We start from the raw sequence: 20,684 nt of genomic DNA, 5'->3' as shown, positions 1-20,684 counted from the left end.
ACACAGCTGGGAGGGACTCCTGGGTGAAGAAAAGACTTGAGTAGGTTTCTCCTGGAGGAGGAGGAGAGTATAAGTAAACAAGTATGGAGATTACAGTCTAATAAGTGTAAATTAAAACAATAACAAAGTGTCATTTACACTTACTAACAGATGCTTTTAAGTGACAGCATCTTGTGTTGATAAAGTGAAGTTGGCACAGTCAGACCTAGCCCATGAATTGGGCGTAACCTTTTTGGAAAGCATGTTAGCAGCATTTGTAAGAAAGCACAAAAATAGTTAACATTTTTGCCCCAGTTAATTTCACTTTGGGGAATTAAGGAACTAGGGCTTGGAGAGGAGCGTGACACTGTGGCATGGTTTATGTCCAACAGGAGAGCCACAGCTAAGTCAATTGTGGCTGGGAGTTTGATGGGATTTTGACCCATTTGTGAGAGCAATGCTTTTCATATAATTAATTGAAAAGAATCGCATATGAGATGGACAAGTGCCGCTCTTCACAATCGGAGGCATATACACCAAGCCCGAATGAGAATCCCAGAAAGAAGGTCCTGATTAGCCCAGTGGAATTCTGAGTGGATGTTTACGATGATGTTTTTCTTTCAAATTAAAATTTTTTTGAAGTAGAACTCAGGAGAAGAAAAGTATTTGATGATAGACTGAAGCGTTCAATGCCACTTGTTTAAAAAACGGAACTCTGATGTTTTAGGCAGGCTGTCCCAGGCAGAGGGAGGAGTGCTGTTTTGTTCAGTTGTTTGAAACGATTATAATTTGGTCATCCTTCTGGACAAATACATGGCACTGATTCACTCCCACCCCCCATTATACTTTCTGGAAACTTGTATCAAGTTAGTGATGCAAAAAATTGCCATCTTTTGTATGCATTGTTTGTGATGATTGACATTGGAGCCTCCTGGCCAAGTGGCCCTCTGTGGTCTGCTCCCTCCTTCTAGGATGTTTTTTTGTTTTTTTGTTTCTGCACCACCTGAGCGATCCCTGCGGGCTGGGGTTGGGGGCTGCTGCCTCCTTCAATAGTAATAAAGCACAGGGTGGGTAGTTGAACATGGGTGTCATTTTTTGTCATTTTCTGCGTTAGAAAATTAATCTAAAATCTGCTAAAAAATACAGGTTTTGTGGCCTCCCTCCAGATTTACAAAATATAAATATAAAATAGAGTGTAATCTTTATTTTCCAGCTTTCTTATGTCTTCAGAGGCTTGATGTATTTTGCACAGTGATTTCCTTTTTCCAGAGCCAATTCAGGGATTAAAGTACTTGACCAGATCCCGTCAGGTGGGTGGACTGCTCCCAAGGTGTCAGTGAGATGGTTTTTTGTTTTGTTCTGTTTTGTTTGGAAAGCTCATTTTTACTCTGAGGACATGTCCCTTCCACTCTGTAAGTGAGGTGGAAAGTTACATGTTCTGGAAGCATCAGTTCTTCTTGCCTGAGTTGCAGCCAGCTTGCATTGGCAGTGCACTGACTATGAGGGGCTGGTCAGTGTGGCCACAGCAAATGTTCCAGTCTCTTCTCTTATCGGAGAAGCTTCTTTCAGGGTGGAGTGTCTTGGGCTGATCTTTTACTTTTTCTCATCTTTCCCTTTGCCAGGATTGATGTGTCTCAGAATGACCTTCCTTGGGAATTTATGGTCGACCGTCTTCCCACTGTCTTATTTTTTCCCTGCAACAGGTAATGCTGAATTTTTTCAGTATTTGGGTGGATGGGATTCTTTTGCTGAAAATGAAATGGGTTTAAGGCACTTCAGAAAAGTGAAATGCAAATCATTAGCTATTACTAAACTATTATGAATAAAATACATTGTTCAAAAAATGTGCCATTAGGGACCAAGGGTAAAAGGGCTTTGGCATCACGAGGTCGGATGTGGTTTTGGTGAGAACTTTCCCCTCCCAGAGCGTGTGTTCTCACAAACGTGAATGTGGCCATCAGGACTCGTTTGCCTTCTTGGCCTTAGGAGCATACTACAGTGGATTGAAAGCAAAGAGCCGCATTCACGTGGGGCAGGATAGTCGCTCATTGAGCCCCCGGATGTGAGGCCCTGCTTGCCCCAGGCTTTCACGTGTGTCATTTTCCATTGGGTCCTGCTGATGAGCACCTTGTGCCTCTTGTGCAAGTTGGAAATGGAGACTCTTCTCCCCACTGCACCCCATTCCTGGGATTCAAGGAGCCTTCTCCCCAGGTGTGCAGACTTCAGTGAACGTCTGCCCTGGGGCTGTCACCTTGATGTCTTCACATTTGTCTAAGCGGACTCCCAAATTCAGTGATGACAGTAACTACCCTGAAAGCCCAGTAGACAGGGGTGGGACATAAGCAAAGGGGACAGCCTAACTTGGCAATTAGGAAATGTTAGATGAGGATGTTTTGCTAAAAGGGAAATTGACTCTTGGCCTTTGAAAGCCTGATAAACCAGATGTTCTGCCCTGTTTTAAAAAAAGATTCCCTTTTGTTTATAAAAGAATGGGTCCTCAGGGACCGGTCACCCGGCTCTGACAGTATCTTTCCAGGGGGAAGCATTTGCAGGATTATCTTAGTGAAGTTCCTAAGTCATACATGTGATGTCTCCTGTTCTCATCTCCTGCACTCACTTCTGCTGTTCATTGTAGCCACTGCCATACTTTCTGTTTCTCCAGGAGCGTGCTTCCTTCCTAGAGATTGAATCATTTCCTTGTTTTTTCCTCTTTATCTCAAGGAATTTTTGCTGGAATACTTCCTGGGGTAGTAGGGTCCTGTCACATCAAACACTAAAAACGGAGAGTGACTCATCCTGTTCTGTTAACTGTCGTGATGAACCTTTTTCCTTCTAAGAAGCATTTAAAGTGCCACACAGTCAAGGGATCCTGGGCACTAACACTAGCAATTTCATCTGTGTGGGATGGAGGTCGGGCATGAAGTCTAATGAAGCCTGGTTTTGGAATTTCAAACATAGTCTGGGAAAGCGGTAAAGTCATAACACCCAGCACATGCCTTTGCATGGCGATGTTCTCAGCAACTAGAATGTAGGAGTATGTATTGAGAGAGAGCAAGAGAGAGAGACAGGGAATCGTGTTTGGGAGACTGAGTCAGGCTGTGCGGGGGGCCGAGCTTTCATCGGGAAGCCACCTGATGTCACTGTGGGGATGCGTGTTGGTGTTCCCTGCAGCCCCTCCCCATTGAAAAGTCAAGGAAGTAAATACTGGATATGAGAAGACAGCCCAGCTCTTTGTTTGGTATGCAGAGCTTGGGAAACCAAAGCCTTACTGCTCAGGAATGGAATTTTTCTTATTTCCTAAAAACAGAGTATTCAGCAATGAAGTAAGCTCCTCGTCAGCTGGTTCAAGTTGAGTGTTGGACATAATGGGCCAGAAGGTGTACATGGGCCATGGGCAGGAGCTGACCGCTTGCAAGAGAGGAAATGAAAAAGGTCTTTTTCACGATGCATATGCTTATGTTATTTTTAGTGAAGAGAAGATGTGGGTTTTGATAAAAGAGAAGTTTGCACGTGCACTAGGTTCAAATGTGTGCGGCAAGTAGGGGAAATGTCAAGATGTTGACAGTTCTTTTGGAGGAGGATTCCAGGTGATGTGAGGGCTGCGCCTTGTTTGCTTTGCAGCTGGTCCCCAGCGAGCATGTGTTTTATAGTCATGGAAGAGAGAAGCCACATGGAATGGCTGTGCCCCTCCTGCCCCTGCAGGTCCGGCTCTTCTGTGCAGGGGTGTCTTGGAGCCGCTCTGCTCGCACCACTCTGTGTGACGTTGCGGAAGTCAGGTGCTCTGGCCGGGCCATGGCTGAGGATGTCCCGGGGCTGCGGTGGTTTACTGTAATGTGGGCCCTGGGAAGGGAGCAGCCCGCCTGCCCCCACTCTCCTACTCCCTTCTTTGGAGTAGAGGCCTTATATCCTGTTCCTCATGTTTTCATCTAGCCGTTTAGGTGCTAGAGGTGCGTGAACACACTCCTAGCAGATTGAGAGCAGATGCACACCGTGGGGCCTTTTATGACTCCACTTCCAAAATGATTCCTTTGTGGAAGTTTGTTCACACCTTGTGTCCTTGCTACTCCTAGAAAGTTGGAAAGCCATTCAGCACACGGGTTCGGTGGATTCACAGAGATTGCTCCAGGGACTGGACTCTAGAATAGCATGCTGACAGGTGTCATTCTCAGTCCTGTAAATGCACACACACTAAGGCACCTTGGCAGCTCTCTCCTGGGGATTCAGCTCCTCTGTCCTGTGAGACCAGGTTTGTGCTGCACGGCTCAGGGGCGGAGCCAGCCTCCGCTTGTCTACTCGTCGTCGTTCCTCGCCCACACCTCATAGGGACCCGGGGGTTTTCAGTCGTCTGTTGAAAGGCTGGGAGTCCCCAGCTCGAAGCAAGTGTCTCTCTGTGAAGAAAACCATGCTTTCAGGAAGGGTGTGGTTATATACTTACTCCACATATTTGACTAGTCCATGTATCTGAAAGTCTCTGTAAATGTATAAAACGGGGCATGTGTGATTTTAATTTCCCTGTGATTCTTCTTTCACTGGGAAAGAGCTATCCATCGGCAGAACACTTTTGGTCTGTTCTTAGATATTTGACCACTGGCTTTGTGTGTGGAGAGGGTGTGTAAGCTTTTAATGGTTTCTTGGTTTTTTAAGGAATGATATGATTGTTTTTCAGCTAACACTCAGCATTAGGTTAATTCGTGTCATCTGAACAGCAGTCCCGTGAGAGCGACGATGTGTTTATTACCCCTTTTACAGAAATGAGGCAGTGCAGGGGGGCAGAGGGGTCACCTGTCTGGGCGCCTAGGATCGTGAGCGGCAGCCTTGTGAGTGTGCCCGGCAGGCGGCTCTGGGGCCCATATGTGGCAGAAATGTTGGTTATCAGACAGTTAAATGACAACTTCTAAAAAGGAATTTTCTACATCAGGACTTGCAACAGAGCTTTGGGGGAACCCCCTTCATACGTCACTTTCCTTCCTTATTCTGTGCTTTCAGGGCGGGGTGACCTTAATTTCTCGGAGTCCCTTGGTTGGTCTTTGTATCGGGTCAGGGCTTGAGTGATACCTCCTCCATCGTGGTAATAAAAATGTCTCCAGATGTTGCCAAATGCCCCTGGGGGGTTATAGTCACCCCCAGTTAAGAACTCCTGCCTTGGATAATGTGTAATAAATGCTGGTGGAAGAAATCTGGCTGAGTGTTCAGTCTTTCCTATTGCACCAAGCACTGTTGACAGCCACAGAGTGACACGGGTGACATCCTCCCCCAGGATATCCTTCCTTACACGCCCCTGAGCCTCTCAGAGCTTGCGGAGGCCCCGTTGACCATGCGCTGCCGGTGCCCTCCATCCCTGGCTTGAGGCTTGGGTCTGGGAGCTTCCTGTCTTTCTTGGAAGGTTGTTATCAGAAACTGGACTCTTTGTCCTTAGGAACAAACACATATTTGAGATAAGCCACCTTAATTACAGAATGAGCACATGGGACATCTTCAGCTTCATAGAAAAGTTTTTGCCCAGATAACATTTTCCCCGCTGACTTTCATTAAGTAAAATCCTCGGAATGTCTTTTGGTGGGAAGTAAGCAGCCCGACCTTCGGTTGTGGTGTGGTTTGGTCTACGGATGTTGACAGGACTCTCACCTTTGACTCCTTTCCCTTTCTCTCCAGAAAGGACCGTAGTGTGAAATACCCCGAAGACCTTCCCATCACCCTTCCTAATCTGCTGAGGTTCATTTTGCATCACTCAGACCCTGCTTCCGTCCCCCAGAACTTAGCTAACCCTCCTACCAAAGAGTGTCTTCAGAGTGAGGCAGTCTTCCAGCAGGGGCACATCTCCCACTTGGAGAGAGAGATCCGGAAGCTGAGGGCGGAAATCAGCACCCTTCAGCGCGCGCAGGTGCAGGTGGAGGCCCAGCTGTCCAGCGCGCGCAGGGACGAGCACCGGCTGCTCCGGCAGCAGCAGACCCTGGAGAAGCAGCACAGCCTGCTCCAGCTGCACAGTCGGCAGCTGCAGGCCCTGTACGAGCAGAAGACCCGCGAGCTCGAGGGGGTGGCCCGTAAGCTCCAGGAGCTGGCCGACGCCTCGGAAGACCTCCTCACCGAGAACACGTGGCTCAAGATCCTGGTGGCAACCATGGAGCGGAAGCTGGAGGGCAAGGATGGAGCCGAAACCCTCCCTCCCCCACGGGAGGCCGGCTCTGACCACCCTGAGCCTCCGGGTCCCCCCCGGCTACCTGGCAGCACCCCTCCGCCTTCCAACAGCAGCTCCACGCTGGCGTCCGAAAGGAGCAAGGAGAACAGGACAGACTTTTAAAATGACGTGAAGAAATCAGAGGTGAAAACTGTACATTGGGAATATATTTATGCAAATTTTATTGAAATTTATTGTAAATAAAGATTTTCTCAGTGGTCTAGAAAATCAGGTTGAATGTCATTCAGCGTTTATTGAACAGGGATGACATCCCTTCCACTTATTGCACAAACTTGGTAGCTTGGAGACAGAAACAGTAACACAGTCCATTTGAACATTTGTCTGAAAAGTTAGTCTGTATTTTCGTGGCTCAGTGTCAGAGTTCCCTCCCCATTCCCCGACTGTTGCTTCTGTGATGACATGAGGGATGAAAGGTTGATTTCCTGACTGACCCATCAGGAGACCAGAACACAACAGTGGGGCTATTCAGAAAGAATTCAATGAGAGGTCATAACTTAACTAAGCCATGTGAGTGTGTGGTTCTGGCGTCTACGCTAAAAATAGTAGCTATTGATCAATAGGAACAGTGAGCGCTATTATGTGGTTGTTCGCTGCCTCTCTGGGCACTCCCACTTGCCTCACAGAGACCCCCATCTGTGCGTGCCCCCCCACCCCCCCGCAGCCTGCAACCCTGATCCGGCCCTGTTACTGCAAAGATGTTGCCCCTGGCAACCGGGGCGGAGGTGGGATGAGGAACCCCCAGGAGTGAAACCCAGGAGAAAAGTGAAGGTTCATCATTTCAAAACCAGAATTTCACTGCCACCGGTTCAAACCTTAGGGCAAGTCTGACAGTCAAGCCATCACGTTCAGGGACAGCCTAGGGCTGGGGTTCCTCGGTACCCCAGGTGAAGACAGCCTGGGTGTGTGCTGCTGGCTGCGGAAAGTAGAGGTAGAAAGCCTGGAAGTTCTGAGATGTGAGTGGAACGGATCAGACACCCCTACACCTTCCACGTTGGTCTCCAGGGTCCTTCACCAGAAAGCCAGCCTTCTCCCAGATCTTCCAGGGGGCGCCTTTGAGAGTGCTGGCCCCCTCCGGCCCAGGGGGCCTCTGAGGGTCTCCGGCCTCTCAGGCTTGGCCATCCCCGTTTTAGGGGCCAGGGACGTGTCTCCTGTGCTAAGGCCCAGCTGCCTTGCAGGGGCTCCTCAGTAGCCCCCTGGGGCGTCTCCTTCCTGCCTACAGCTCAGACGCTACTGAGCTACCCTTCTCCCATCCTGCAAGCTAACACTTCATGTTTGACCCCCAATTGAAGGGTATGCTGCTGAAACGAAGTGTTCCCTAAGCTCTCTCCTTGGGGTTCCGGAAAGCAGATTATGAGTTCCACATGCTTGTTAGAGACTTGAGTGAGGCCAGAGGACCTGCCATCAGCCCGACCAGTGCCCCGCGGCTAAGCCCACGCTGGCCTCCAGTTTATTACCAAGGATGCCTACACAAGCCATGTTTTAATCACGATAGTGGAGAATGTGCTTTACGGCGGTGGGATTAACAATCTCAGCAGGTTCACTGAAGTATACACAAGGGACACCTTGGAGATGCAGGTTGTGGGGGTGCTGGCCCCATCTTCATGGGAACCCCATCCTGAACCTGAAACTCTCCCCGCCGCGCCCTCCCCCGGGGCCCACTAAGGGCGGGCTGTCAGGCCGCCGTCCCAGGGGGCTCTCCTGGGTGCTCATGCACTTGGGGCTCTTGGAGCAGGGTTGGGAGACTCTCCTAGGTGGCCCGCTGGGGCAAGTGAAGTCCAGTACCCAGCAGATGGGTGGTGCTCGGAGAAGAAAGGAGACTAATGCACGAAAAGGAGGAGGGGGGACCCTCAAGATTTCCTCCCCTGCCCCTTCAGTGCAGAAAGTATTAAATAGAACAACAAACAAAAAACACCATTTCCTCTTTGCTGGGCCAGCTGGGTTTCAGATAAAGGTAGCCACCACAGGCACTGGTGTTCCTACCAAAGCTTATGACGAGTAATGCTGGGGCGGGGCGAGGCGGGGACAGCAGTGGCGGGGGAGAGTGCTCAGCATGCTCAAGAAACTGCTCTGCCACCAGGCCGCCTGGCAGACCTCGGGACGCGGGCCCCGGCTCGTCCTTCACCGGCTCTCAAGCAGCGGCGGCGGCTTCCTTGCAGTTAACTCCACTCTCAACAGGAACTGGTTATTTTGTGACCGAAGGGGTGGGGGGCGTGGTTCTTCCATCCGTTGCTAACCAAGCACAGATCACCAAAGCACCCCAGCTGGTCAGCCACGAGACCTAAAACAGACATGTCCTGTCCTCTGCCCACACACATACACACGTATATATTAGAGGCCCCGGCCAAGTGCAGTGTGGGCCTTCCATGTCTAAGACGCCGCCCCCCAGCCTTGAGTCAGCTTATCATGACTATAGTCTGTCCCATGTGCTCTACACGGGATTTTTAAAAATCAGCAAAAAAGGGCTTCAGCACATGCTTCCGGGGCCTATTTACAGTTCACAGGTTTGTGAGTTCACGCGTTACAGTAGTAGCTCCATCAAAAACAGGCTCAGCTCAACATTCAAGTAACAAAAGCGCTACGGGGTCGTGAGCCCCGGCAAGGTCAGGCCTGCCCACTGCCTGCAATGGGCAGTCCCACCAGGAGGCGTCCCGGCTAAGGACGGCCAAGGCCTCGGGAGCCAGTGCATGCGGTGATGAAGCCCAGCCAGGCCATGCCGGCAGGTGTCAAGCCTTCCCCAGCAGCACATCTGTGGTTCTGCTCCTCCCCATGCCTCTCAGCCGGCTGCAAACAGGCCTCGGAGCCTCTGCATCCCAGCTCAGCCGTGGACGTCTGGGCCGTGTGGGGTCAGCTTGGCCTTTCTCTCCCCGCACGGTCCCTTGGCGGAGTACTGCACCAGTAGGAAGGGCTCCTTGGTCTCGCCATCGCCCACGATGCTCTCCTCGTCTTCCGACTGGCTGATGTGCTGCAGGCGCAGGTAGCACCAGCATCCCAGGATCAAGGCCCCCAGGGCAGCGATGGCGATGAGGATGACGATGACCGTGACCACGCCCGTGGTGGGGCTGTGGTCCATAATAGACATGGTCAGCGCCTGGGGAGCTTCCGCAGGAGGAAGCTCGTGGGGCCGTCTGCTCAGCGAGGCTGGAACCCAGGCTGGACCCGAGAGCCCTGAAAGACAAAGCAGGGTGAGGCTCCACCGGGGACTCCACAGGGCCCTGACAGCTCCTAAGCTTGGGGCAGCCGGGGTGGGAGGACCTCTCCCATAGGGGCTCTTTTTAATCAGGTCTTAAGCCTGACCATCCTGCCCTCATCCTAGTGAAAAACATGCCGGATGGCTTTCGCTGTTTCTAGCACATGACGTCATGAGCATTCCCTTCGCTCCCAACAGCCCACTTCCACTTCCTACCCCTGACACCATCAGTGCTTCTGCTACCAGACAGAAGTCACCCTCGCTCAGCCAAGGAACCAGAGATGCAGGGAAGTGGGCCCATGACCTGCAACCTCACTGCAGTCCCCCTGGAAGCGGGAAGAGGGTCTGTACGAGAAGAATGTTCTGAGAGCCCAGCCACATGAGGTGTTCAGGAACTGCCCAGGGACAAGAGGAGCCAGTACTCCGTGACAGCCATACACGAGGGAATGGAAAGCAGGGAAATGACCTCAGTCCCTTGCTCCAAGGGGCGACATATGTAACCCAACCAAGTCTTCCGGAACACCTGGGAGAGGCTGCAGCAGATGACAGCCTTTGTCCACAAGAGAGCTGTGACCCGCCTGGGCAGAGCCTTCAGCAGCCCAGTCCTGGAACGTGGAGGCACTCAGGACAGCCTGGGGGAGGGCAGGCGACAGCAGGGGCGGGCCCCAGACAGCAAACGGGTCAATACGCCAATGCCATGCCAGGAACACAGGGGCCGGGGTGCCAGGGCACTACGTTGGGCGGGGCAGGTGATACCCGGGGAGGTGAGGCCAATGCTGAGGCAGCAGGAAGAGCCAGCCCCTGGGGAGGAGCATTCCTGGCAGGGGAATGGCATCGGCGAAGGCTCTGAGGCAGGGGAGGGCCTGCGGGCAAGCGCAGGAGCTGAGGGCGGTGGGCAGCGGGAGCGTGTGCTGGACCGCCGCCTCCTGGCTGCTGCCTGCCTCAGACAAGCCTCTGCACCTCGCTGGGCCTCGGATTCCTCCTCTGTGGACGGGGCTGGTGAGGGGCACAGGGGAGTCAGCACTGGGAGGCCCAGCAGGCAGAAAAATCCCAGACCCTCTCGGGCGACTGAGGCTGCAGGTGCTGGAGCCAGCCGGCTCCCCCGCGTCCCAAGACCCTGCACTTTCTAACTTGGCCTCCTCGCCCTAAAGGAAGCAAATAAGAGTAGTGAGCACCCGAGCGTCTGAGGGTGGGGAAACGCGTGGGCCACCCTCAGCGCTCAGTAAGAGCTAGCTGTTGAACTCTGCAGAGATGGCCGTCAACACGGAGAGAGCTTTGGAAGGGAAGGCTTTCCCTCCAGACAGGATGGAACCTGCCGTCCTTGAGCAATTAACAGCCATAATGAGAAGTGATCTTACCCACACCAAGGAGACTCTCTGCCTACCCAAGGCCAGGCATGCCTGAAGGTCCAAGGCAGCTCAGTCGACGCCCCTGGAGTCTGTCCAGGGCCCTCCGCCCGAGTACGGCCCTGCCAGCTGTGCCCACATGTACATAGACGTCCTGGGCGGGGGGGGGGGGGGTGATACCCCTGACGTCTACCCCTGTTACCAGCTGCAGGCTCAGGCTGCGGCTGTCACTCCCACCAGGCTCTGTGGCCCACCTGTGTGGGTCCACTGTAGCCAACGCCCCTGTGGCCCAGAGGAAAAGCCTCAAGTCCTACGGGGCCCAAGAGGCTGCGCCCACACCCCCTGCTTCTCCCCGGCCACACTGACCTCCAGGCCTTTAGCCAGACAGGTCTCTGTGCCCCAACGCTCTGCTCCCCTCCTCCGGTTCAGTGGGCCTCAGCTGGGGCCACTGTGCCTCCCAGGGGACATCTGGCAATGTCTGGAGACATTTTTGTCGTCACCACCGGCAGTGGAGGGTTTCCTGGGATGGAGTGGACAGAGACCAGGGGGAGTGCTAACATCCCACGGTGCAGGGGACAGCCCCCACTAACAGAGATCCGGCCCCAAATATCAGCAGTGCGGAGGGTGAGAAACCCTGGCGGGCCCTGGTTAACTCCAGGTCAGGAAGGGACGCCTGCCAGGCCCCGCAGCCCAGGAGGGTCTCCTCATCCTGCACCTGCACCTGCACCTACTCCTGCCCTCCCTCCAGGGCGCTTGCTTCAGTGTGCAACCCTGGCTTCCACAGCATGGCCATCTGGTTGGCACCTGCCTCCCCCATCGGGCTGTGTGCTCCAGGAGTGGCCCTGCACACTGCTGGGCTGCCAAGTGCACAGGCTATCCTGGCCTCCTCTCTGCCACCAGCAGGGCTGCCATCAGCTCCCACCACCCCTCTCAGCCTGTCCCCTCAGGCCTCCAGACAGGACAGGTACCCAGCGCCGCACCCCCCGCCCAACAGCGCCCCGGCTGTGCCGGGTGAACCCCTCTTCCTGCTACAGAGGACGCCCACCTGCCTTGTCCCTCCCCTGGCCCTCTTGTGTCCGGCACCCGCTGGGGTGCCTGCCCTCCTACCAGGCTCCTGGACAGGAAGGCAATGCAGTATCAGTTCAAAAGGGGAAGTATATGTGTGTTTGGGGGCAGGAAGCAGGAAATCAAACAATGGCGGCAAGACCTGAGGAGGGGGGGACCCCTAAGGCCAAACCTGCCAGGGAGCCTAGGAGGCACCTACCAGTTCAAGGGGAAGCCACATGGTCCTGGGACTGATGGGGAAACTGAGACAGAGGCAGCCCCAGCTCAGAGGGACCCTTTGAGAGGACTGGTGACCGCAAAACCCTATCTGCTGCCCCCGCCCCAGGCCAGGAGGACTCTCACCCCCAAGTGCACAGAGCCCGGTTGACCAGGCCATGGGCATGCCTGGCCTGTGCTTACTGGCGCCACCCTTCCCCTCAAGTGAGTTGTTTGTCCCTGCATTCACTCAGTGAATATTTCCTGAGAAATGATGGTTTAAAAAATCTGCTCACATCAAACCCTTCCTGGCATCAGCAGAGAAGCAAAACTCCCCGCCTCCCTGGATTTCTTCACACCCTCCCTGCCCTCCCACCTCAAACTTTCTGTTCCTTCTTCCTGGAATGTTCTTTTCCTGACTGTCCCATGACTGGCTCCTTCTTACCATTCGGGGCTTTCTCCGTGGGTGCCTCTGGGAGGGTACCTTCCCAGACCACCCTGGCTCCAGACGCCCCACCACCCCACACCTGCCATTGCCTTTCATTTTACCATTTCGATCCCCAGCCCTATTACCAGTGCACAGTAGGTGCTCGATAAATCCCCGCTGAGTGTTCCAAGCCCGGAGACAGTGATGAGTTAGAGGGGCCCCTGCCCTCATGGGGATCGTGGTCGGTGGCTCCCACCCGAGCCCGCTCTCCAACCCAAAGCCACTCCCGGGACCCTCCGCATGGGTCCCCACACCTGTCCCAATAGACTCCAGGAAGCTGGCAGCCTGAGTGCAAGGGCAGGTGGATTCCCAAGAGGTCTGAGCCCATGAAGGGGCAGCTGTCTCCACGTGCCAGGAGGCAGGGAGAGTGGGGTGCCACCGGGAATCAGAGCCCGGGGGACATGTGAAGCATGACGGTGGCCGGCTGGTTCCCCCTGAACCCCCGTGGCCCAGGCTGGACCCTACCCACTTGCTTTGCCTCTCCCGACTTCCCTCATGCCCTTCCGAGCCAAGGTATCTCCTGCAAGTCAGCTGACCCCTCACCCTGATCCAGGCAAGCACACAGGGTAGGACAGGGATGCCACAGCTTGGGCTGGGTTGACACCCAGGATGGAGCGTGGGAAACCTGCACCCTCTCAGAACAATCATCACAGTAGTTCAATACCCATTCCAAACACTTGCTTCATCCTCCCAACAACCCTGTGGCTAACACGGCTCACCAGTATCGGTCCCACTTTACAGATAAGGAAACTGAGGCACAGAGAGTTTGAGTGCATTGCCCAAGACTGAAGAGCCAGGATGCTGGATGTACCCCCAGAAGTGGGGCCCAGGAGATCAAAGGAAGGGGTCTTCCAAGTGCAGAGGACCGGGGCCAGCCTGGTGGACAGAGCGGAGCCAAGAGCCTGGAAGCTCTGAGTGCTCCGCGGGGGGCGGGGGGGGGGGCGACAGAACATACCTCCCCACCCCCAACCTCTGTAGCAGCTCCTGGAGAATTCCCTCAGTCAGGATGAAGGCTAGCACCTGAGGCCATCTGGATCCCCCAAAACATACAGGACCAATCCTCCACCCTCCTGCTCCGTGGACCCTCAATCCTGCCTCCCCGGGCCAAGGGTGGCCTGACCCTCGGATCTCACTCACAGCTCCTAGAAAAACAAGCTCTAAAGTCCAGGGTCACCAGGCTGCTGAAGCCCGCCCGAGGACAGGGCTCTACTGGGCAGAGTCAGGATGCAGGGGGAATATCTACTCTGTGCCAGATCCAAGCAGGCACTGGGACCCAAGGACACATGGCACAAGGCTCCTGCCCTCCAAAAACCAGGACCAAGAACAGCAAGGATGCAGATGGGAAAAAGCATTATGGGGCTGAGGCTGTGTGCAGCCATATAGCCAGTGTCATCTCGGCCTCCCATCGGCCACCCAATCACACCCCATCCTCCAGAAGAGGAAGCTCGCACTAGAAACCCCTAGATTCCCTGGGGGCAGAAGAGGAAGCTGGTGCAGACCGAGCCCAGGGACTGCCCCAAGGTCAGTCTGGGTCTCCTGGGGCCCAGGCCTGTGACTGGTGCCCCCACCCTGTGAATCAGCCACTGGTCATTCTCACAGGGTCAGCCCACTTGGCCAAACAACTTTAGTAATAACAGCAGATGCCCAACGAAAGTTGCCAATGACTACTATGTGCCAGACGCGGAGAAGCTAAGCACTTCCACTTCACACAGATCCTCTCTCCGCTCAGCCTCAAAACAACTGTAGTGTTGTTATTAAGCCCACTTTGCAGATAAAGAATCTGTGGCAAGTTAAGTCAATTGCCCAAGGTCACATAGCTCAAAGTAGCTGCACAGGGAGTCAAACCCAGGCAGCCTGGATTCTGAATCCCAGATTTCAACCCTGACACAAAAATGTCATATTCTTGGCCCCCACCTCCCCACTCTCCTGCCTCAGGCCCAGGGGTCAGGTAAACCCCAGTGCGGCCCCCGCCCGGGGGGGGGATGGGTGACAAGGGCTCGATGCTGGGGACACAGGGATGACAGGCGCCCCGGCAGCTACCGCGTGCTGAGCGCGGGCAACGTGCAGGCAACCGTGCCAGGCGAGCTCGACGCACCGTCTCATTTAACCCTGCCAGGCGACGCCGTCTCCCCCACTCCACCACGGAGCTGAGCGAGGCTAGAGGAACGAAGGGGCTCGGCCCCCTGGGCGACAGCTGGAGGGGGGCGACAACTGGAGAAGAAACTCCAGCCGGCCCGACTGGGGCGGGGGGGGGGGAGAAACGGGGACCACGATACCCAGTCATGCCCACGCCGCGCAGTCACCGCCGACGAAACTCGGCACCAAACGCTGCGGCCCGTCCTCAGTTTCCCCACCTGCGTAATGGGCGCCAGACGTCGCCAGGACCCGCGCTCCCACCCCTAACCCCCGAAGCCCTCCGGGCCACCCTGGGGGATGCTAGGACGCCCGCCTCCTCCGTTAATTTTAAATAACCCGAGGCGTCCCGAGGAAGCCAGCGGCCGGCCTGGGGCGCGGAACTGCGGGCCGCGGTGGCGGGCAGGCACTGGGGGACGGGGGGGAGGGCGCAGAGACCCGCTCCCCGCAAAGCGGCCGCCGCCCCCCGCCGCCTTCTTTGTCCCGTTCTCGCCGCAGCGCAGCGGACAAAGAACCCCCGCCCGCGGGCGCGGTCCTCCGGAACAGACCCTCCTCCCGAAGCCGCGCCCCCGCCCGGGCTGCCCCTCCCCCGCCGCAGAGACGCCCCCCCCAACCCCCTGGCCCACAGCTGAGCCGCCCCGCGCGCGCCCCCAGCCCACCGGGGGCCGCCCCTTCCCCTCCCGCGAACCCCCGCCCGGCCCGAGAGCCCGGCCCGAGCGCCCGGCCCGCCCGGCTCTGCTCACCATTGCGCCGCCCGCAGCCCGGCCCGATCGTACCGCAGCAGCCCCGCGGGCCCGGCTCCGCCCGCCAGCCAGCCCGGTCCGGCCGCGGCGCACCGTCGGGACGCAGGAGCCCCGCTCTGCGGCGGGCGGGGCATCTCCGGCTCCGCCCCGACCAGAGGTGTGGCCCGCTCGAAGCGGCCAATGGAAGCCCGCGCTGGGACGGCGGGGCGAGCCGGGGCGGGGTCACGTGCGCGCAGGGCCGGGGCGGCCCCGGCGGGGCGGGGGCTGCGCGCAGCCGGCAGCTCTGGGGGCGGGGGGCGGACTTGGCTTCGGCGCGCGCGGATTGGGCGCCGGTGGGTGCGGGGCGCCAGCCGCAGCCCTCCGTCCAACGCCGCGGGGTTGCCCTTATTCCCGCCCACTCACAGAGAAGGGCAACTGAGGCGCACCGCAGGTAAGAGTGTTGTCTGGGAACAGGGTGCCGGGGCACCCTGGGCCGGGGCTGGAGAGAGAGCGGGACATTGCAGTTGAATGTCCTAGTTTGGGGAAGGAGCAGGTCATTCAGTCGTTCGTTCATTCATTCATTCATCATTTGCGCATCGGTTCACTCCACCCTGCGGAACACCCACCGGGTGCCTGGTTCGCCGGTGGCCGAGAGAACAGTCGCCAACAAGACCAACAAGGACCCTGCCCCCACGGAGCTCTCCTTCAGGTGCGGGCTGAGCTGCGGGGAATTTGCAGCTCTTTGGCCGCTTGTAATCATGGCTCTTTAACGTAATAACCCCGTGATTAGGCCCCCACCACGTGACACGCCCTGTACTCTTGGCTTAACATATTTTATCCACCCGACCCATTTTACAGATGAGGAACCCAAGGCTCCAGAGTGAAGTACCACAGTCTCCTCGTGATGGAGGCAGAATTCCAGGCCAGGCCTTGTCTGCCTGGACACACCGAGGTGCCTGTTAGTGCGCTAATCCCCACTTGTGCACCCAAGAAGGCAGTCCAGCGAGATGAGCGCCCCCTTGTGGCCAGCTGGGGCCTACAGGAGGGGTGAGAGTAGGTCCTTCAAGGCGTCTGTGGCCCGAGTCCTCAGGACCCCACAGCTTGGAAGGCAGGAGGGGTGCAGGTAGAGCCCCTCATCCCGGGAGCTGGAGCCTTTGTCTGCTGTAAATGTCTTTCCAAGCCTCAAGCAAAGCCTCTGGGAGCAGATGGAGGGCCCAGCTCACGAGGCCTGGTGGTCAGGCCCTGCTTACTCTACCCACTCCAGCATGGCCGGCCTCTCTCCTTCCTCCCAGGCACCAAGCTGTTCCTTCCCCCACCCCCGCCCAGCCACCTGACCTTGGCCAGCGCTGTCGTTCTTCTGCAACATTCTTGCCCTTCATCTTCCAGATACCCACCCAAGAGCAGTCCCTGTCATTAGTCTCCCTCCCCGTGCATTGTGAGGGTGTGTGATTAACTTTTGGTGCGTCTCTCCCGCCAGGCCTTGCTCTGTTCTGTGCATTGCCACATCTGCAGAACAATACCTGACACACAGTAGATCCTGAATCCAGGGGTGGTGAGTGAGTGAGTGAATGATCACACTGTAGACCTCCAGGCCTGGCCCAGCCTCCACCCTAGCCAAGGGGGGCCAGGCACCAATGGTGAGCTGGAGGTTAAGCAGGAATGGGGGACAGAGAAACAGAGTGAAGCCTGGCTCCAGGTCAGCTATTCTTGAGGCGAGATCAAGCATCTCAGAACAGCTCCAGCTCCTGGCTCTGCCCAGTGCTGCCTTCAAAGGCTCCCCTCCGGTCAGCCCCACCTAGGAGCCCAGAGCAAGGGGAAGCAGGTTTTTCCCACGGAGCCAGTTCCAGAGCTCTCTGCAGTCCCAGCGTTAAGTTGGCAGAGATGTCATTAGTGGTGAGGATGTGGGAGGGGCAGGCTCAGAACCCCAGAGCCAGGACTGGCAGATGACTGGAGAGGCAAGGACACTGTGAGGGGTGGCGGAGGGAGACTCTGGGGCAAAATGGTGAGGGGAATGCCGTGTGACATAGAAGTTGAGAGCCCGCTGGGGCTCGAATCCAGCCTTTTTTGCTGGGTAGCTGTGGAAAAGCAGCATAACTTCTCTGTCCTTGAGTATCATCTGAAGATGGGGGCAGGAGTAAGGTCGCCATCAGGGGGTGGTTGGGAGTCCCTCAAGTGCCTGCTGCAGAGGACGCAATCCTACCCGTTCACTATTAACAGGGTCAGTCAGGTGTGGGGTGAACTTGGGCTTCCCCATGTGGAATTTGGGCGACTCACTGCGCCTCTGGGACCACGGGTTTCTAGTCCCATGAAACCCACCTGTGGGATGCTGAGAGGTGGGGGGCTAGGAGTAGGCGACCTGGGACCAGACTTTATCTTGCCCAGAGTGAGTTGTTTCAATAACAACAAGAGTGATGTTATGATAATAGCAGCAAACAGCAAGCACCCCATATGCATAAGCACATTTTTAAACCTGTTTTACAGATGGGGAAACTGAGGCACAGAAATCCCCTGGAGGTCTTGTTGAAATGCAGGTTCTGGCTCAGTAGGTCTGGGCCTGAGATTCCGCATTCCTCACAAGCTCCCAGGTGATGCTGATGGTTTGTGAACCACACTTGGAGCAGTGAGGGGCTAAGGCACTCACTAGAGGTCACCCAAAGTGGTGAGCTCTGAGCCCGGTTTCATCCCCACATGGTAGGCTGTAGAGTCCTACACTTAACTTCAGCTCTGCCTGCCTGGCCCCAGCTGTCTCCCCTACAGAGAAGAAGCAGGAAGTATAGCTCCCCTCCCCAAGCCCATTTCCTCTCTCAGGGCCCCTACCACCTCCCTCCGAGGTGACATCTGGCCCTTAGAACCTCCCAGCCCCGAGCATCCTAGGGGTCCTCCCTGCTGATGGCATGGAGCTTTTCAGATGTTCATTAGCCAGGAAGATAATTAAGGGCGAGGGATGAGTTCACCCTGGCTCCCTGGGGCTTGCCAGGGCCCAGCTGGGCCTGCCCCCTGGCAGTCTGGCCCTTTGCCTGCTTCCCTGGGGTGCTGGAGGGGCCGGAACAAGGGAGGGGCTTGCTGGGGAGTAGAGCTAGGGAGACTCCTCCAGCTGGGCCTCCCCGCCTAGCTACAGCTCTCAGGCCGAGCAGGCCTCTGCTCATGAGGCTTCCCCGTAAGGGTTCCAGGCCTAAAAACAAAATGAAAACTGCTTGGCCAGGGGGCAGTTTCCCAAAGGGTGAGGGGCGACCCACTGGCGAGTCCTGCAGGCTGAGGTTAGGGTGGGTCACAGAGAAGGCAGCCCCTAGCTCTGAATCACACAGCAATTCTTCTTCAAGGGGAGAGAGCTTCACTTACTGTTAGGCAGCATTAACATCCCTCCGGCGCCGCCTCAGCCACTGCTAGCCAGGAGAGAGCGGGCCTTGGGCTCCGAATCTCGCTCGTCTATACTCTTGAGCTAGAATTTCACAGCCTCTTGTTTTCTGCCTGTTTATGTTTACAGTCTCCTTCTATTTGTGGTACAGGTGTCGCTTTTCCATTTATGGTAGTGACATAGTCATTCCTTTTTAAATCAATCTATTTAGGAGGGAAAAAGTGAGTCACCTTGAAGCGGCATATAGTGGGAGTGACTGGAGGGGGTATGGGGACATGGAAACATTGGGGACGGTGGCATACGGTTGGATGATGTGGGGAACCTCTTGGAGCTGAACCATTCGCAGCTCAGGCACCCCACCATCCCCTGACTGCAGGGCCCAGCAGAGCCCTGGCTGGGAGACCGAGATATCCCCTAAGCTCCTGTATCCACAAGAAAACTCTTATCTGGGTGGTCATGGGTTGTGTAGGGCCTGGGTCAGCTCTGGTCCTCATTCCTGAGGTCTGTGGTGTCATTGTGGGGATCAGCATGCCTCACCTGAGGTGCTCCCCACACCCCTACACCACCCCTGGGCTGCCCTATGTTTCCATCTGTGGTATTCACCCTGCCCGCCCCCACACTTGACCGCTGGAGCCCATTAATCACCCATTCACTAAATCATTCATCTATCCAATCTTTATTGGGCACCTACCATGTGCCGAGCCCTGGGCTGGGCGCTGGGGAGATAGCCATGAGCCAGACAGGCAGAACTCAGGTCGTGAACTTCAGGTACACAGAATTATGGGCACGTCATAATCCGGATCATGGTGTATTCTCTTTGGTCCTTGCATGACCTGCTCTTATTAAAAATGTCCATGATTAAAATAACTCTAGTCATGTAATACACACCCCGTAGCCCATCGATCAAAAGCTAGGACCCTAACAATGGCCAACATCTAATCCCGAGGGACCCCCATCCCATCCCTGCCTTGAATCCTGTCTTCATGACTCCCTGCCTTCCTGTTTGGGCAGTTTTATCATACCTACATCCTACAAGTATTCAGGCACACCTTGGAGATATGGTTGGTTTTGTTCCAGACCAATGTAGTAAAGCAAATATCGCAATAAAGCAAGTCGGATGAATTTTTTTTGTTTCCCAGTGCATGTCAGAGTTATGTCCACACTATACTGAAGTCTATTAGGTGTGCAATAACATTATGTCTATAAAACAATGCACATGCTTAATTAAAAAGAAATATTGCTAAAAAACGCTAGCTGGCTTCTGAGCTTTCAGTGAGTCGTAATCCTTTTGCCGGTGGAGGGTCTTGCCTCGATGTTGACTGATCATGCAGCTGACTGATCGGGATGGTGGCTGCCAAAGATGAGGGTGGCTGTGGCAGGTTCGTAAAAATAAAACAATGAAATCTCCCACATGGATGGATTCTTCTTTCCCTGAATGATTTCTCTGTGGCATGGGATGCTCCTTGATCGCGTCTCACCCACAGTAGAACTTCCTTCCAAACGGGTCAACCCTCCAAACCCCATCGCTGCTTTATCCAGTAAGTTCATGTCATGTTCTCAGTCCTTTGTTGTCATTTCAACATCTGCATGGCATCTTCAGAAACCACTTTCTTTGCTCGTCCGTGAGAAGCAACTCCTCATCCCTTCAAGTTGTATCAGGAGATTGCAGCAATTCAAATAGAATAATAATGAAAAAGTTTGAAATACTGCGAGAATTACCAAAATGTGACACAAGAAATGCCACCTGAGCAGAAAGAGTATATTCGTTTCCCGGGGCTGCTGGGTTAAATGGCCACCAACTGGGTGGCTTTAACACAAGAGAAGTGTCTTCTCTTCCAGCCCTGGAGGCCAGAGGTCCGCATTCAAGGTGTTGGCGGAGCTGTGTTCCCTCCCAAGGCTCCAGGGAAGGATCTGTTCCCTGCCACTCCTGGCTGCTGGTGGCTGGCGGCCATCCTTGGCAACCCTTGGCTGTGGATGTGTCACTCCAGTCTCTGCCACTGCTGTCACATGAGTTCTCAC

The 20,684-nt window shown here is 55.4% G+C and overlaps 2 protein-coding genes across 7 annotated transcripts in view; one reads left to right on the top strand and one right to left on the bottom strand.

Moving 5' to 3' along the window:
- Window positions 1-6,385, top strand: part of TXNDC11 (thioredoxin domain containing 11) — a 59,314-nt gene extending 52,929 nt beyond the window's left edge. For 4 of the 5 annotated variants that reach the window (XM_027613378.2, XM_027613376.2, XM_027613380.1 and 1 more), the window contains 2 exons: window positions 1,602-1,682; window positions 5,632-6,385. In XM_027613378.2, coding sequence (XP_027469179.1) covers window positions 1,602-1,682; window positions 5,632-6,277 — 727 coding nt within the window. In that variant the 3' untranslated portion in view covers window positions 6,278-6,385. The remainder of the gene's footprint in view (window positions 1-1,601; window positions 1,683-5,631) is intronic. The other variant, XM_027613377.2, reaches the window with a different exon arrangement.
- A 511-nt stretch (window positions 6,386-6,896) lies between these two features.
- On the bottom strand, window positions 6,897-15,444 carry SNN (stannin). 2 transcript variants are annotated; one of them, XM_027613381.2, is made up of 2 exons: window positions 15,332-15,444; window positions 6,897-9,340 (listed from the first exon to the last, which is right to left on the bottom strand). In XM_027613381.2, the coding sequence occupies exon 2, from the start codon at window positions 9,252-9,254 to the stop codon at window positions 8,991-8,993; it is 264 nt and encodes an 87-aa protein (XP_027469182.1). In that variant the 5' UTR covers window positions 9,255-9,340; window positions 15,332-15,444; the 3' UTR covers window positions 6,897-8,990. The 2 variants fall into 2 exon arrangements, with proteins under 2 accessions (XP_027469182.1, XP_027469183.1); XM_027613382.2 differs by lacking the exon at window positions 15,332-15,444 and adding an exon at window positions 11,075-11,632.
- Between the last annotated feature and the right edge of the window lie 5,240 nt (window positions 15,445-20,684).

Source organism: Zalophus californianus, chromosome 10 (genome assembly GCF_009762305.2).
Source record: "Zalophus californianus isolate mZalCal1 chromosome 10, mZalCal1.pri.v2, whole genome shotgun sequence".
In the NCBI taxonomy this organism is placed as follows: Eukaryota; Metazoa; Chordata; class Mammalia; order Carnivora; family Otariidae; genus Zalophus; species Zalophus californianus.
This window is presented reverse-complemented; position numbering and strand designations above follow the sequence as displayed.